Source organism: Epinephelus moara, chromosome 7 (assembly GCF_006386435.1).
Source record: "Epinephelus moara isolate mb chromosome 7, YSFRI_EMoa_1.0, whole genome shotgun sequence".
NCBI classification, from domain to species: domain Eukaryota; kingdom Metazoa; phylum Chordata; class Actinopteri; order Perciformes; family Serranidae; genus Epinephelus; species Epinephelus moara.
This window is the reverse complement of record NC_065512.1, coordinates 17380861-17396751: the sequence shown is the minus strand read 5'-3', so window position 1 is coordinate 17396751 and position 15891 is coordinate 17380861. Positions and strand designations below refer to the sequence as shown.

The 15891-nt window shown below is 40.7% G+C and overlaps 1 protein-coding gene across 1 annotated transcript; it reads left to right on the top strand.

The window, feature by feature from the left end:
* Positions 1-5405: 5405 nt before the first annotated feature.
* On the top strand, positions 5406-15652 carry jam2b (junctional adhesion molecule 2b). Its single transcript, XM_050048502.1, has 10 exons — positions 5406-5600; positions 8689-8754; positions 10249-10359; positions 10522-10671; positions 11504-11685; positions 11871-11979; positions 12073-12180; positions 14605-14623; positions 14726-14777; positions 14923-15652. Exons 1-10 carry the CDS (start codon positions 5549-5551, stop codon positions 14959-14961), a joined length of 888 nt encoding a protein of 295 aa, XP_049904459.1. The 5' UTR covers positions 5406-5548; the 3' UTR covers positions 14962-15652.
* Positions 15653-15891: the final 239 nt, after the last annotated feature.

Sequence of the window (15891 nt, the reverse complement as noted above, 5' to 3'; positions counted from 1 at the left end):
GTGTGGTCTTCTGCTGCTGTAGCCCATCTGCTTCAAGGTTGGACGTGTTGTTGGTTCAGAGATGGTCTTCTGCAGACCTTGGTTGTAACCAGTGGTTATTTGAGTTACTGTTGCCTTTCTATCATCTTGAACCAGTCTGGTCATTCTCCTCTGACCTCTGGCATCAACAAAGCATTTTGTCACTGGATATTTTCTCTTTTTGGGACCATCCTCTGTAAACCCTAGAGATGGTTGTGTGTGAAAATCCCAGTAGATCAGCAGTAGATTGATTCTGACAGACCAGCCCGTCTGGCACCAACAACCATGCCACGTTCAAAGTCACTTAAATCACCTTTCTTCCTCATTCTGATGCTCGGTTTGAACTTCAGCAGGTCGTCTTGACCATGTCTACATGACTAAATGCATGTCTACATGACTAAATGCAGTCAGTGTATGTACAGATACCAGTGCAGATACAGATTTTTTCTTTGTGTGTTTAAGGTGCTTAAAAGTAAAAAGTAACGGAAAATATGAAATATAAAAAGCACAGAAGGTGAAATATGAAGTGCTAACATTTGTGTAAGTTGAAATAGTAACCTTCCAGTTACTCAGATATTCTACATCTTGACCCTGACCTGTTAAACTACAGGAAATAATTGCCAGTATTTAAGTGGTTTCTTTAGCAAAACACTTCATGCCTGGCACGACTGATAACCTTGAGAAACTATTAAGTATTTTCTGTCTCTCTTTAATGCTGCTGTAGATAAACTATGGGGAGGTGCAGACTGTGGCCAAGAGGAAATGCACTTTAAACTTGTTGTTGTGAACAGCAACACGTGAGCTATAAAAATTAATTGGTTTATTGTGTTTCAGTGTATTTCCTTATATCAGCATATCTCCACAGAAACCAGGGTTCACCGAATCAGAATGAATATTTCTTCACTCTGTTTATACAGTTTTGGGGATCTATAATCTTGCAGCCCTTTCACCTTTAAATCTGGCAAGTTGCTGTTTGAGTCCCCCTGAAAATCTGTGTTGTTCTGAGCTGTGATTGGCTGGTAGGGAAGATGGCTGCTGCTCGATCTTTAGTAGCTTCCTTGGTTGTTGTTTTTTGCCTTTATTTGATATAGTTCTTTTTTCACAGCACACATTTTGACATGCCAAAGCAGGAAGAAGCACAGGTGTAATTAGTAACATTAATGATGTCTGCAGACCGTTAACCTTTACCAGGGGCAAATTATCAGACAATGTGCCCCTTGGCACGGATATGCAACCCCCTTTGCAGTTCCTCTGCATCTTTTGTGGGTCTTTCAATATCTTTTGGTCAGTACGTGTTAATTCAGGTGGCATTTTGCAGGTGCAGGCCAAGGGGCCTTCCTTACACTTTGGGCCCTTGGGTCAGTGCCCTGTAGAACTGTTCAGAAATCCTTCCATTAGTTTTAACGGTCCTTGTATTGGAAATTCTGGCTCAAAGGCTTATTGGTAAACAGATAATAAATGGACTGTATAGCACCTCTCTACCTTACTGGACAAAGCGCTTTACATTCACCCATACACACACACACACACACACATTTATACACTGATGGTGACGGAGCTGCCATGCAAGCTGAACATCAGGAGCAACTTGGGGTTCAGCGTCTTGCTCAAGGACACTTTGACATGTGGACAGGAGGAGCCAAACCTTGTGATTAAAGGACGACCCCCTCCACCTCCTGAGCCACAGCCCGCCCCGATAGTGGCCTTCAGCAAACTTGTCTGCTGTGAAAAAAGTCCATTCAGTAGACAGGCAGAAATGAAATGCAAGAAAAGAGAGGATGATGTGCAACAAATGTCCCCAGAGAAAAATTACATTTGTGTCATGTGCTACACACATTTTGCTTTGGGTGACATCAACAAAACAGAACTGACAGCAGCTAGATTAACATTTAAATCAGGTGTTACACAAATTTAATCAAACCTTTATTTAATCTAATTAACCTGTTTTCATCTGACTCAGTCCGCCCCTGGGTCTCTGTCTCTAGCCACTTCTCCAGTGCTATGAATTTTGCATCTCCAGACTTGCCATTCCTCATCCAGCCACCAGATGCCCTCAGCCGTTCCAACCTGCCCCAGTGACCTGACTCTCTCCTTCACCTGCTCACCTGTTCCCACTTTCCCTCATCAGCCCTGCAGCGTAAAACCGACCCCTTTTCTACTTAATCACAGCCAGCTCTTCAAAGATGCTTTTGCTTTCCAGCTACTCAAACCCAAACCTGTTGTCCCCTTTATTGGACTGTTTGGACTCTTTTCCTGTTGCAACCTTTGGAAAATGTCCCTTCATTCTCTCTGCCTCCCTTGTGCGTGTTTGTCTACATTTGAGTCCTGCTGGAATTCATCAGCCTTGTCACATGCAAACAAGTACATCTAAATGAAGACACTGCCAGACAGGTAGGTCACCAACATCTCCTACCATTAACACTTAAAACCCCCAGTGAAACTTACAATCATTGTTAAAGTCTGTAGATTGGGTTCCCCCTGAATTGTATTTACAATGCACTTGGTGATTTTGCTCTATATTGTGCAAAATCCCAGTTTTTGAACATTTAAGTGCTACTTTAAAGAGAACTCCACTGATTAGCACATCACACTGAAGTTTAAAGCTGCCACTGGGTTTTTAAGTGCTATATCGTAGGCTACTGGACCTGCTTACTCCAGTTGCCTACGATATAGCACTTAAGATTACCATGACCTGGTTGACTGACAGTCTTCACCAACAACCACAGTGTTTCGTTAATCTCTGTGCAGTAAAATGTGAGACAGTTGTTTCAATGATGCTCGATCTGTAACATGGCTGCTACCAAAGATCAGTGTCAGTGCTTCATGTATGTTTGGTTCATATAAGGTTCACTGTGTGGGGGAGATTGTTAATGTGAAACATGTATGTGTAAAGTGAGCAGTGGGTGCTGTGTTGTGTTGTTATGTGTGTGTGTTACTGTGTGTAACATGACATCAGTGCATCCCGCCCGCAGCGGAGCAGCTGGGATTGCTGATGGTGAACAGGTGCTGCAGCAGAGATTTTGCGACTTTGTATTTCCCTCTTATGCGTCTGCACACGTGTCTGCATGTATGGCCCCCGTGTGTGCGTCTTTGTGTGTGCATGTGGCCACAAATGTAAGCATGTGTGCACATTAACCAGAGTGAGCGACAATGAGCTGTTGTGTGGCTGGTGGTGGTGAGAAACCTAATAGCCAAGGACACAGTAGCTCAGCCAGCAGCTGTCACATCTCTGCACCTCCTGTTACACTCACAACTCTCACCATGGTGATTTTCATCTTTTGAATTCAGACGGACAATTACACGGTTTTTAAAAATTGTCTGAGACTGCACTTATCTGTCCCTAAAAAGCTGAATAAGTTTTTTCAACAAAAGATTGCAAATATTTTCAAGATGGTTTTGCAAAATATTAAAGTTTGGCAACCTTTTTTGATGCAGAACCCTCCATATTTTCTAGTTATAAATGCTCAACCTTGACTAGGTGACACAACAGTAGAATGAAACAACTTATTAGTTTAGAACTATGTGTCTTATCATGTATTTTATTTGTTATTGGAGGTGTATTATATATGAATGCACCCACCCAGTGTTTGCATACTCTGGACTCATGGTGCATTGAGATTTATTACCAACTGCAAGCCACTAACTCATCACTGTGTCCTGTACGCTTGGGTTTGCTGGCTCTTGTTTTTTCTGGTTAAATAAATACAATAAATTATAACCTCTTAATCTCCAATCTAACTAGTAGCTATAGCTGTCAGATAAGTGGAAAGTACCAGATTTGACTTTGAAATGTGTGGAGTGGAGGTAAAAAGCAGAAAAACTCGAGTAAAGCCGCCCAGTCACCAAAGGAGACTGTTTTGTATTTGGCGTTGTACGTTTCTTAACACCACAAATTTGTGACATTTGCACATTTCTTGCGTATCATGTCAATGCTTCTATAGTGACGTTTATACAATCTGAGTTAGACGTTGTGGGGTGGAGGGGTTGGTTGACGGAGTTACACTTAGGCGAGACACCTGCCAAGTTTTAGACCACTGTTCGAAACCAACAATTAAACAACGCTGGCTGTTTATTTGGAGACCCTTTGTGGAGTTTTGACTAGCATTTGTGGCACTGAACCTGGGTGTCTGTTACTGACAAATTCTGTAAATTGCCAGATGTGTTGGAGCCATTGAACTTGGGTGTGGTTTACCAAGTTGCAGACCACAGTTTGAGACCAATTTAAAATAGCACTGGTTGTGTTTTGGCGACCCTTTGTGGTGCTTCCACCTCTGTTTGTGGCACCGAACCTGTCTTTCACCGACCCATCCCTGCTTTTTCACACTCGGGTTCGCACTCGTGTTTGAAGCCACAACATGATCTTTTCCAGATTTCAATGCGTCCGCTACAAAAAAATCTACAAATGTAAAATATCCGTTGTTTGCAAAAACCTAAAATGCCAACATTTTTTCTGTCGATTGAGTAGAGTAAAGTACAAGTACCTCAAAATTGTTCTTGATTTTATGTTTAATCACTGATTTTCTTTTTTTCTTTGGCCTCTTGGCGGCAGCACAAACAAATTGTTAGCAAACAGTTGCTAATTTACTCATCCAGCACTCATGGAGCAACTTTATGACTTCATGTGGAGTAGAGTGTCTGTCCACCTGATGAATGTAAGTCCAATAATCACTCTGTTTTAGCTCTGTTTTTGGTCTCCACCAACTCCTGAAGGAAATATCTGTCTCTTGAGCTGCTAAATGCTTCACTAGTTTCACCAGCTTGTGGCTAACTGTGTGAGGTGTCTTGCTGCTAAGCGTGTAGCATGTAACAAGAGTTAGAATAAATCAAAACATTTAAGTTGTGGTTGGACAGAAACAATGAGCTGAGACTCTTTATAAAGCTCTGTGAAGCCGAAGGAAGCTGCAGATTCATTTGATAATTCTCTGTAGGTTTATCACTATGAGCGACTTCTTTCAGGTCATCTCAGTGTTTCTGAATGTGAATTTAAAATATACTGAAATTAAAAAATGTCTGTTACACTAAATAAATGAACTTAGTTACACTCCACCTCCAGTTAAATGCTTGTGTGATGCTGAATTCACACCAGGAGCCCTGCATCTTTGGTCTGTTTGCACCAAGAACCACAATGTAAATATGTGTTTGACTTTTTTGTGACATTTTTTAGGTTTACAATGTCCAAATAAATACATGAACTAGGTAATATTAGAGGCATTTGAACACTGTTTTAATGACCCTGTATACTGACATGGCAGATCAGAGAAAACACCCGAGTCAAAATAAAAAGGAAGCTCATGTTTCCTGCTTGCTCTGCCTGCTGAGAGCCCGCTGTAGTCTCACCCCAGCGCGCGCCTCTCGCCAGTTGTCCAGGAAACGCGAGAGTGCGCGCGTGCCACAGATGAAACTTGAAGAAGCTGCAGAATTTGGAGTAAAACTGAGCGGACACACACCCACCCACCCACACACACACACACACACACACACACACACACACACAGACCTCAGGACGGACCTCAACTCAGCGTGACTGGACATGAACACCGTGAAGATGTTGGTGCTGCCTCTTCTCATCACTCTGATGCTCAGTGAGTTATTTTTTTCCCTGGTTTTAGAAACGTTATGAAACAATTTGCTGAAGTTATTAATATAAAAATAAGCTGTAATAGGCTACTAGATATATGGATGAAGTTTTCAGAGCAAGAGGCCAGTTTATGATGTGCAGAGCCTCTGTTTCAAGTTTGTGGTGTGTTTTAACAGGATGCTCCTATGATATTTTCCTATATTTGCACAAGTTGGGATTCTGATGTCTCAGATATTTTATTTCACTGAAATTTTTTCTCGATCTCAGTAAAATTAAAGAGAAAAAAAGTAAAGTTTCTACAGGTTTGCATAGAAGAAAAGGAGTAAATGTAAATCCTATGCCAAAGGAAACAGTTAGGGACTCTATGGAAATTATTTGTGTAGGGAGGGGGGTTCAACTTAATTTTTCACTTTTTAAAAAACATACATCCATTATGTTAACAATTTACTTGGACCCTCCTCTTTGTGGAAAAAAAAGACTGCAATACACCCCGAAGAGCCCAGGCTCACTCTGAAGTTGTCAAAATGTGGCACCTGGGCAGTGCGGCATCAGAAACCAATGAAAAAAGGTGTCTCTTAACGTCAGAATGATAAGTGGCAGGATGCCGTTATAGTTCATCGGCGTCAGGGGGAAACGGGACAAGGACGAAAGTTAAGGTGGTAAAAGTCCATGTGGAGTGAATGCGTTCAACAAACCATGACTTTCACCCGAGAGAGCGGTGTTCACGTCTCGGAAGATTCTAAAGCCAAACCATGTTGTTTTTTTTTTGGCGGCGTACCGATATAGTGTGTGTGTGCTGAAAACAGAAGTGTATTTTGAAAGAAGACAATGCATGTAACAGGCAGAACTTGACACGGCGTCCCAGAGCGTCAACCACCAACGCACCCAGGGTACCTTGCACGTCGTGTCTGGACGTGGAAACATCAATATGTGACGAGGTCGGAGTGAGAATGTGTTGCCCCAAAATATCTTAATACAACTTGGTTCACCATTGATAAGAGGCAAAGGATAAATAAATTAGGAGGGTGCACAATAACCTTCAAAATTAACCCTAATACCAAAAGATTTACATCATTTGTTTTATGACTTTAACTAATCAGCAGAAGAAAATTAAGATAAAATAATTCCCAAAGTTCTTCTTTGTAACAAAAAGAAAAGAGAAACAACCCTTCCCCTTTTCTTAAACTCAATTTCTCCCAGAGATTTTTTGTACATTTCCTTAAAAATGCAGGATAATTACGTGTTTTTGAATAACTGACTCCTCAATTAAAGAAAAATGCCTTTGTACAGTGGTGTGTTTGGCCTTGTGCAACAAATTAGCCACATTTATATTTATAAATTTATAAAATTTATATTTATTGATCTTTAGTTTGTGCGACTGAGTTTAGGCGGAGGAGGTGTGATGCATTCAGGGACTGCATCAGAGCCTGAGATTGTGCAGGGAGTGGTTGTGACTCAGCTTTGTGTTTACATTGAACCCGCTCTGATGCTGTTTGAACCGGAGATCCATGGGGCTGATGAAACGCATCTCGTGGCCCCGCGGAGGAGTCTGAGATCCCAACGTTTTCAGTTTGAAGATGGCCCCCGACTGACCCTGTTGTTTGGACCGAGATGAAAACGACCACTTGCTATCTGGAAAAAATGCATTTGAAGTTGCAGTGGGATTTCTAAGGGGCAGAGGCTGCTCTCCAAACAACATGCGTTATGTTGATAATTGCAGCTTTGACGTTGGTTTTGATCTTTCTTGTATTTAATTGCGAGGACCGAATCTCCTCACAGAGATGAAAAGATTGAAATCCTTATCCTCTGTAAGGACAAGGCGGAAGAAATGTGTTTTCATTAGTGTCCAGTACATGGTAATGACAGTCATACTGAATTTAAAATAGATTTTAAGCCCCGATTCACTTCATTTAAAACATCAGTGACAATATGCACATTAAATAACATGAGCTAGACATTTATTGCGTGTGTGTTCAAACAGGTTTTCCGTTGACATACTGCAGGTTAGTTCATGGCAAAGATTCATGTCTGCTGTTTAGGTTCGGCAGAGGGTTAAAGGTTCAATCAGTGTAGATCCTCACAAGTGTGCAGCACAGATATCTGTGTGTGTGTGTGTGTGTGGTGCCAGCTGAGCAGGGTAAGGTTACTGTCACAAAGAGCTGCTTTGTCTGCGCAAGAAAAGCATGCTTTCCATGCATGTGTGCAGCAGAAACACACACACACTCACCGCTCCCAGATATTCTCTTCATAATACCACACAAGATGTATATTTGTCAAACTCCTGAAGGGATTCCATGCAGAGAATTAATCTTGTTACTGTCATTTGCTGCCTGTCGTCTTGTTAAAAGTAGTTTTGTCCTTCGCAGGGAGCAGCAGTTAGTTACAGTAGATTTATGGCAGATTTTTACAAAGCACAGGAATATTTTTTAATTATGTGAAAATTTGCCATTGAAATCCATTTGATAGGCATGAATTTAAGCAGACTACAGTCACTGAAATCAAAAGATTTTGGGTGTGTTTTCACTTTAAATATGTTAAATATGTGTGCATTTTTGTTGGGGAATGTAGGTTTGATTGTGTGTGTGTGTGTGTGTGTGTGCGTGCACGGGCCAAAGGGACAGATCACTAAAAGAGGTTATCGGGATAGGGTCAGGATAAAGCAGCTTGTCGGAGAGTCATCCATCACCTGCATTCCTACACACCACCGCTCCTGGCACCACCAGGATGTAGCCAGACACTCTCTATGTCTGTGTGATTGTGCGCACATACACACAGAAAGAAAGCAAATATGCACATATTCTGTGGTGGGAAATTAATTTTGTACTTTTTCTTTTTCTGTCTGCGTTGAATCCATGTCTGGTATGTGTCGACTGTGACTCATTCTCAGACTTTTTTCCTGTTTACACGTCTGTGTGTGTTTTTTCTGGTCCCTCTGATTACACTGGAGTCCATAAAGTTCCAACATGGCCAGAAACTATTAATATATTTGATAAGTCAAATACAGCGAGATGTAATTCTTGTTCTGTTTAATAATGTGAGCAGAAGTTGTATAAAAGATAAGTGTATTAACTGATTGATCCTCTCCCCTGAAGGTCCTGTCTGTCTGTCAGTGTCAGTGAGCAGCAGTAAACCTAAAGTGGAGGTCCACGAGCACACAGGTGAGACTGTGCAGTGTCATTTAGTCATCTTTTAAAATGACCACAACTTTAAAGAACAAAATTGTCTCATGTGATTTAAGTTTTTGATCTCAAATATTTTGTCTTATCTTTAATGGTTTGATTCACTTTAATTAAAGGGCGACTTAACACTGCATTTTAGCTTCAACATACCTCCTTCACTAATTTAAACCATATTTTCAACTTTATTTTGCAATCAAGGCCCAAGTGATGGGAATAAAAAAACAACCTCTGATTACAAACTTGTGTGTAAATATAACTATTAAAAAGAAGTTGACATTCTCATTATGAATTTGTGCATCTGAACAGTAACATTAGATAACAGCTTTATTAATTTATGTATTAAGAAGGAGCAGCGAAGGAGTGATTAATGTGCACATTTAGTAACAATTTTTCAGCAGAGATGAGACAGGAAATGAGATATTACATCAGATATCTGCTTTTTGGTTTTGCTTGTCATTCCAAAACAAGTCAAAATAATAGACAAATAAATGAAAAACAGATGGGGGTGCTGGCAGCAGACACCAAGGGCGCAAGTTTGGCAGGGTTCGGAGCATCAAACACTTAATTTCTTTTATTCAGGTGATTTTTTATTTTTTATTTTTTATTTTTTTTTATGCATCGGTTTATGGTGTAAATGTCTTAACATTTTTCAAAATGAAAGTCCTTTAATACTTCATGTTTCAACCCGGTCTCACTCCTAAGTTGTCGAAATCCGGCGCTTGGGCAGTGACTTGCGGCGTCAGACACTGTCTTTAAACGTCTGCATGATACACGGCTGGTTGCCATTATAATTTAACAGCAGCTGGTGGCATCAGGAGGAAAGACAGCGGGACAAGAACAAAATAAGGTGGGGAAAGTCTGAGTGGGGCAGGTGTGGGGGTGGTGGATGGGTCAAACAAACAGACTTTCACCCAGGAAAGTGGTGTTCGTGTCCTGTAGGATTCTAAAGCCAAACCCTGTTCTTTTTCCCGAAACCTAACCATGTGTGTTTGATGTTGGAGGAAAAAAACGTCAATTGGCATTGTTGTACTGACCTAGTGCATTTATTTTGAAAGACGACAATGCATGTAACAGGCAGAAACTGACACAGTGGCCCAGAATGTTAACAACCAACACACCCAGGGTACCTTGCACGTTGTATCTGGACATGGAAGGTCCATGATCAAACGTAGACATGTGACGAGATCGTAGTGAGAATGTGTTGGTTTTTAGTGGTGGAGGGGGGGGATGCACATGTTCTAAATATTAAGGGGGATGTGTCCCCTGAGTTGCCCCTGAAATCTACACCTATGGCAGTCACTGTACAGAAGAGTTGTTCCTTAAACCTTATCAACACCTCCAGTGTTAATCACTGCTTAACAGTTTTCATGAGGACACAGCTGTGACAGAAATGCAACAAACTTAGCATCAGATAATGAGAAAAATTACCTGCAAAAACAACAGTGTGTATATATATTAACTATCCACTTCCAGATGCTGTACTCACCTGCGAGTTCAGGACGGAGAAAGATCAGAACCCTCGAATCGAGTGGAAGAAGAAAGGAAAGGGGGTGACGTTTGTGTACTTTAATCACAAGTTTACTGGTGAGTCACAGATCTTCTCACTGCATGAATTCCTTTGACTTCTCTGAACTGAAGTGGCTGATATGCTGCCGCCTTTCTCCCCATCATCTCTTCATAATCACCTTTTTGATTTATTCTTATTTAGTTAAGCTTTATCCATCCTCTGTCACCTTCCACTAACAGGGTCTTACGCAGGACGGGCAAAGATAGAAGGAGCAACGCTGACGATACACTCCGTTACTCAGAAAGACTCAGGAGAATATCGCTGTGAGGTGACTGCCAGCGAGGACCATGTCAACCTCGGAGAGGCTACTGTGACCCTCAATGTGCTCGGTATGATGGGAAATCATTCTCTTTTTTTGGAATATATAAATGTCCGTACATGAGGATGAATGCTTGCTTAGTTTTGTCCAGAAAAGCATGTTGGAACCCTGAATGCTTCATTTAAAAAGTTAGTGATAATACCTCTTTAGCTGCTGTAGTTTTGAGTGTATGTGGGCAGGATTTAGTTACAAGATCAAAATCAAATTTCAGATTCTGTGGAGAGATACAAAGCTGTAAAGAACTGTTCAGTTTTTGTTGATGATGATCAGGTCTGCTTTATGGCAATATTAGACTTTAAAAAATGATTCTTGCATTAGCATGATGGTTTTTCTAATCCGTGAAATATTAAACTTGCTAGATTAGTCTAAAAGAAGAATTTCCACTTTGTTTTGTTCATAAATGGTTTGGATTGTGATATTTATTGATTATGTAACATACTGTAATATTACATCGCCCACCCATCGCTTACCCTGAATACACTCAATCTCATCCGATCTGGGAAGCTAAGCAAATTGGGCCGGGTCAGTACTTGGATGGGAGAGCCTACTCCTCCTTTAAATTGTCAAATAAATTCAAGAGTGACATTTCTTTTTGTAATTTTTCTACTGGTAGTACTTTATATTCTGATATGAACAGTGTAGACTTAAAATTGTTTCCAATAAACATTAAAACAGTCCTGAAAATTCAAAATTGGTGCTTTGATGCATTCAATTGATCATTAGACAACAAAATGCATCAGCAAAATGTTTTCAGGTGGACTTGTATTCCCAGAAATTACAAATCCTATATTTTAGCATATGTTTTTCTGTAACTTAAACTCTCTTCCTTTCTGCCTCCATAGTGCCTCCGCACATCCCGTCCTGCGAGGTGCCGAGCTCTGTGTTTGTGGGCTCTGGCCTGGAGCTGCACTGTAAGGACAAACTCAGTGTGCCTCCTGCTACCTACCGCTGGTACAAAGACAACAGGGCTCTGACGACCTCATTAGATACTCCATACAGCGTTGACACAAACAAGGGCACACTGGTGAGTACACACTTAAGTACACAAACACTTAAAGGTCCAATGTGTAGGAGTTAGGGGGATTAAATCTTACACTCTGTTCCTTTTTAAATGCACCCAGGAATATATAAACATATATGTACACATGTGCAGACACACTGCTGTTGCTCTCTGTTATTTAACTCTCACCTTGTCTTTGTCTGGAGCAGAAGTTTAGGAGTGTGTCCAAAACAGACGCAGGGATGTACCGCTGTGAGTCCTCCAACAGCGTGGGGGCGCCCAAAAGCTGTGTGGCCAAACAACTCAAAGTTCTTGAGTGTAAGGAGTTTTGGTACAACTAGTCTTTGTTGAGGTGGAGCATGACATGTGAACATCAGAGACTGAGGAAATCCTCTCTTTCCCTTTGTCTAGATCCTGTGAATCTGACGATTCTGATATCAGGCGCTGCGGGTTTTCTGGCGCTCGTCCTTTTCTGCTGCATCTGTGTGTGTGTCTGCCGACGCCGAGGCTGCTGCAAGAGTGAGTAGTGTGGCTGTGAGAGTGTGTGTAAAAGAGACGCCTCAGTTTTTGTCTGTCATGTAAGCTTTGATTTTATATTTGAGCTGATTGCATTTATAAATACACTTTAGTCTGAAAAACATTGTATGAAAAATAGAGGTAAAAACCTGTTGTTTTTTTAAAAAGCATCTCCATAAATCTCAACCTCTCTTGTATCCTGCCAGTACTTTAAGTATGACCTTATTCTGCAGTGAAAATTAGAGTTTTGACTTTGAATGAAGACGCATCTTGCAAGACAGTTTTAGAATTCAAATTAATTTTACACCGGAGGAAATGTTTTTTAATTTGTATAACAGAATGGTCTTTGAGGACTACAGACATGACATCGATACAAATACAGGCCTAATGTTATTTTAAGAAACCTGTCAGGTTTTTTAACTCTGTTAAAGAACGCACTGGATTATGTGTTTGGCTTAAGTATAAGCCTCCATGCAAAAGTCTCAAATATTAAGTGAGAAACACAGTGAATGCTGGAGAGAGTGTTGGCCTGTGTATTCAGATCCTTTACTTAAAGGGACTTAAAGGGACAGTTCACCCCCCAATCAAAAATACATATTTTTCCTCTCACATGTAGTGTTATTTATCAGTCTAGGTCAGGGGTCTCAAACTTAGTCCACGGGCCACATACAGTCCGATTTGATCGCAGGTGGGCCGGACTAGTAAAACCATTGCATAATATCCTACAATCAACAAACAAACACCACCAAGTATTTCCCTTTTTTAGTTTAATAAATTACATTTTAAAAATGCTAATCCATTTACAAAACAGATGACAAACAGCCTGTGATATCTTGAGAAGAATTAATGCAATTTCAACAATGTGTCTCAGTATTTCCACACTGAGTCTATTACTCGCTGTCATCACACGTTCATTTTTCTATACATTTCCTCTCCTGTGCAGCAATGGGGTTCCACCAATATTGGTTTAAGACACAAGACTAATACAGATTATTTTGTACTGAAGCTGTTGATTGACAATATTTTGCACAGTGTTCAATATCTTTAAAATATGACCGCAATAAGTATGCATTGCTTTTTCAGAGAACTTTATTTTGCTCAGGGTGGGAAAAACCTCTGAGGCAGCATGAAGAAAGTTACTCACTGTTAAACTTGCTTCTAAAACCTGACATCTCTTAGCCTTCACAAGTGTATTACTATTAGATATGCAAAGTCATCCAGTGGGCCTGATTGGACCGTTTGGTGGGTTGCTTCTGCCCCCTGGGCCGTATGTTTGACACCCCTGGTCTAGATTGTTTTGGTGTGAGTTGTTGAGTGTTGGAGTTGTTGTACACAGAGATGTCTGTGCATTCTCTCCAATAAAATGAAACTAGAGGCCACCTGTTTTTTAAAAAAATTTAAAAAGAAAAAAAGACATTTTAGAAACTCAACAGCAATGTCTCTTTTCAGAAATCATGACCTGGTTACTCAAGATAATCCACAGGCCTTGTTGTGAGCAGTTTAAGCAGGAACCCACCAACCGTATCACTGCACAGACAGATGCGTGCATCTACTCATGGACGAGAGGCTCTCGCTCATGACAGCAGGAAATGTAAACATTAATCTGTCTCTTGGCTGAGCTGAAACATCAGCTAGCTCAGTGGTGGTAGATGAGCTAGCAGTGGATTTCATACTTCTTCTGCGCAGTTATATGGTTGGCGGGTGTAGTTTGGTAGAAAGAAAATAGTTCCCACATGAAACCAAGGCTGTAGCCATGGAGTCAACATTGGGGGGGACCAAATCTGCACGTCCCCCCACCCCCACAAACATACACCCTTACTTCCTGCCATTGAAATTCTATAGTAAAATATGTACAAATTCACTAACACATGAGATACGTTTCTTCTTTGCAAAACAATAACCATTCACGACATCAAAATTTCCCCCTCAATATATATGGTGGCTACTGCCCTGCATGAAACTGCTCACAACAAGGTCTGTGGATTATCTTGAGTAAGCAGGTCATGATTTCTGGAAAGAGACATTGCTGTTGAGTGTTTTTAAATGTCCAGTAACGATCATCCATCACTGGAGTTTCCCTCAGCTCTAACTGTTCTGGTTGAGTCAACTGTTCTCATCCAGTAAGAAAGCTCTGATAAATCCACTGTACACAACCTGCTCAGCACCAAACAGCAGACAGACAACATTAGGGACTAGCTGCTGAACATAGTGGAGCATTTAGCTGCTAAAGAGACAAACATTCCCTTCAGGAGAGCGAGAAGAGATTGAATATTGGACTTGCATTCATCAGGTGGACAGAGACAAGAGTCTTAATGCATACTTGAGTAAATGTACTAATTACTACACAGCACTGCCAACAGATAAAGAGACACATGTACAACTTCTTTGGTATTTTAACGCTGACTTTTCTTCTTTGTCTTTGAACAGAGGACAAGAAAACTAAAAGGTGAGAAGAATTCACTTGTCAGTCCGACTCTTGCTTTGCCTGTAGCTGCGTGTTATTGGCTCGTAATGAGCTCACACTGAACGGCCACCCTTTGTCTTTCAGCACCAAGTCCTACAGCCCTCCTCCCCCTCCTCCTCCTCCGCCCATCCGCAACGTGAGTGATCAGAGGGATTGTTATCGTGCTGGGGCTTGTTTTGCTCGCTGGCTTGCCATTAAATTCTGTTGATAAGTTGCTGATAACACTGATCCCCAGCTAATTAAAGGAAATGCTTCATTGTATGTCTCTCTGCTCTCCACAGATCAAGCACTACAAACAAACTCACTCCTTCATGATCTGAGGCTGAAACGCTCGTACGCTTTGACTCCTAACCAACCACAACCAGTGAAGTGAACACTTATTGTTCAACACACTGGAAAGTTACTCGACCATCGTCTTGTTTCACTGCTTTCTGGGACGGACAGATCTTCAACTGTTCAGCAAAAACAAAAGACTATAAACACTGGCATTTATGTGTTGATACTACAAACGTACAGTACTGTAAATGTAGGATTTGACTTGGCTCTTTCAAATGCTGTAACTTGTGTTTCATATTATATTTTCCTTGTGTGTCAAAATCTTGTTTTTTAAATCTTTCTTTCCACCTCTTTAGACTTTAGGTGCCACATTCACACTCCATGTATTAGCTCTCTTATGCCACCTATAGGCAACTAACTGTTACTCACCAGCACTGAGTATGAAACATACTGTACAGACTGTATCCTTTTGCCTTTCATTTATATTTAGACAAAGAGATGTTGTTTTATATGAATATATTTGTGTTATATATATATATATATACATATATATATTTTTAAATACATGTTTGCATGTTGATCTCATAACTGTGTATTCTTTGGTTGTATAAATTCAAGTAATGTGAATTGAACGGGTGTCTGCACACACTGAATGGTGTTTTTGAAGCTTTGTAAAATCTTTGATACTGTTTTGATGAATCGCTTGTTCAATAAAAGATTAAAGTGAGCACATTACGTTGGTCTTTATGTTTTATGAATGTGAAATGAAACTTCTGCTCAGACCTTACTTGGCATCTAGCATTATGTGTAATGAGCATCTTACCAATGGAGACTAACCTGACCTCAAAAGTATGTTCCCGGGTGAAACCAGCCCTCATCACAGGGAACAGAGGTGCTGAGACATTGGGTGTCAAAAGAGAAAATCAGCCTTATGGAGTGATGAGCTGGCGAGGATCACTTCTTTTGAGCAGCTT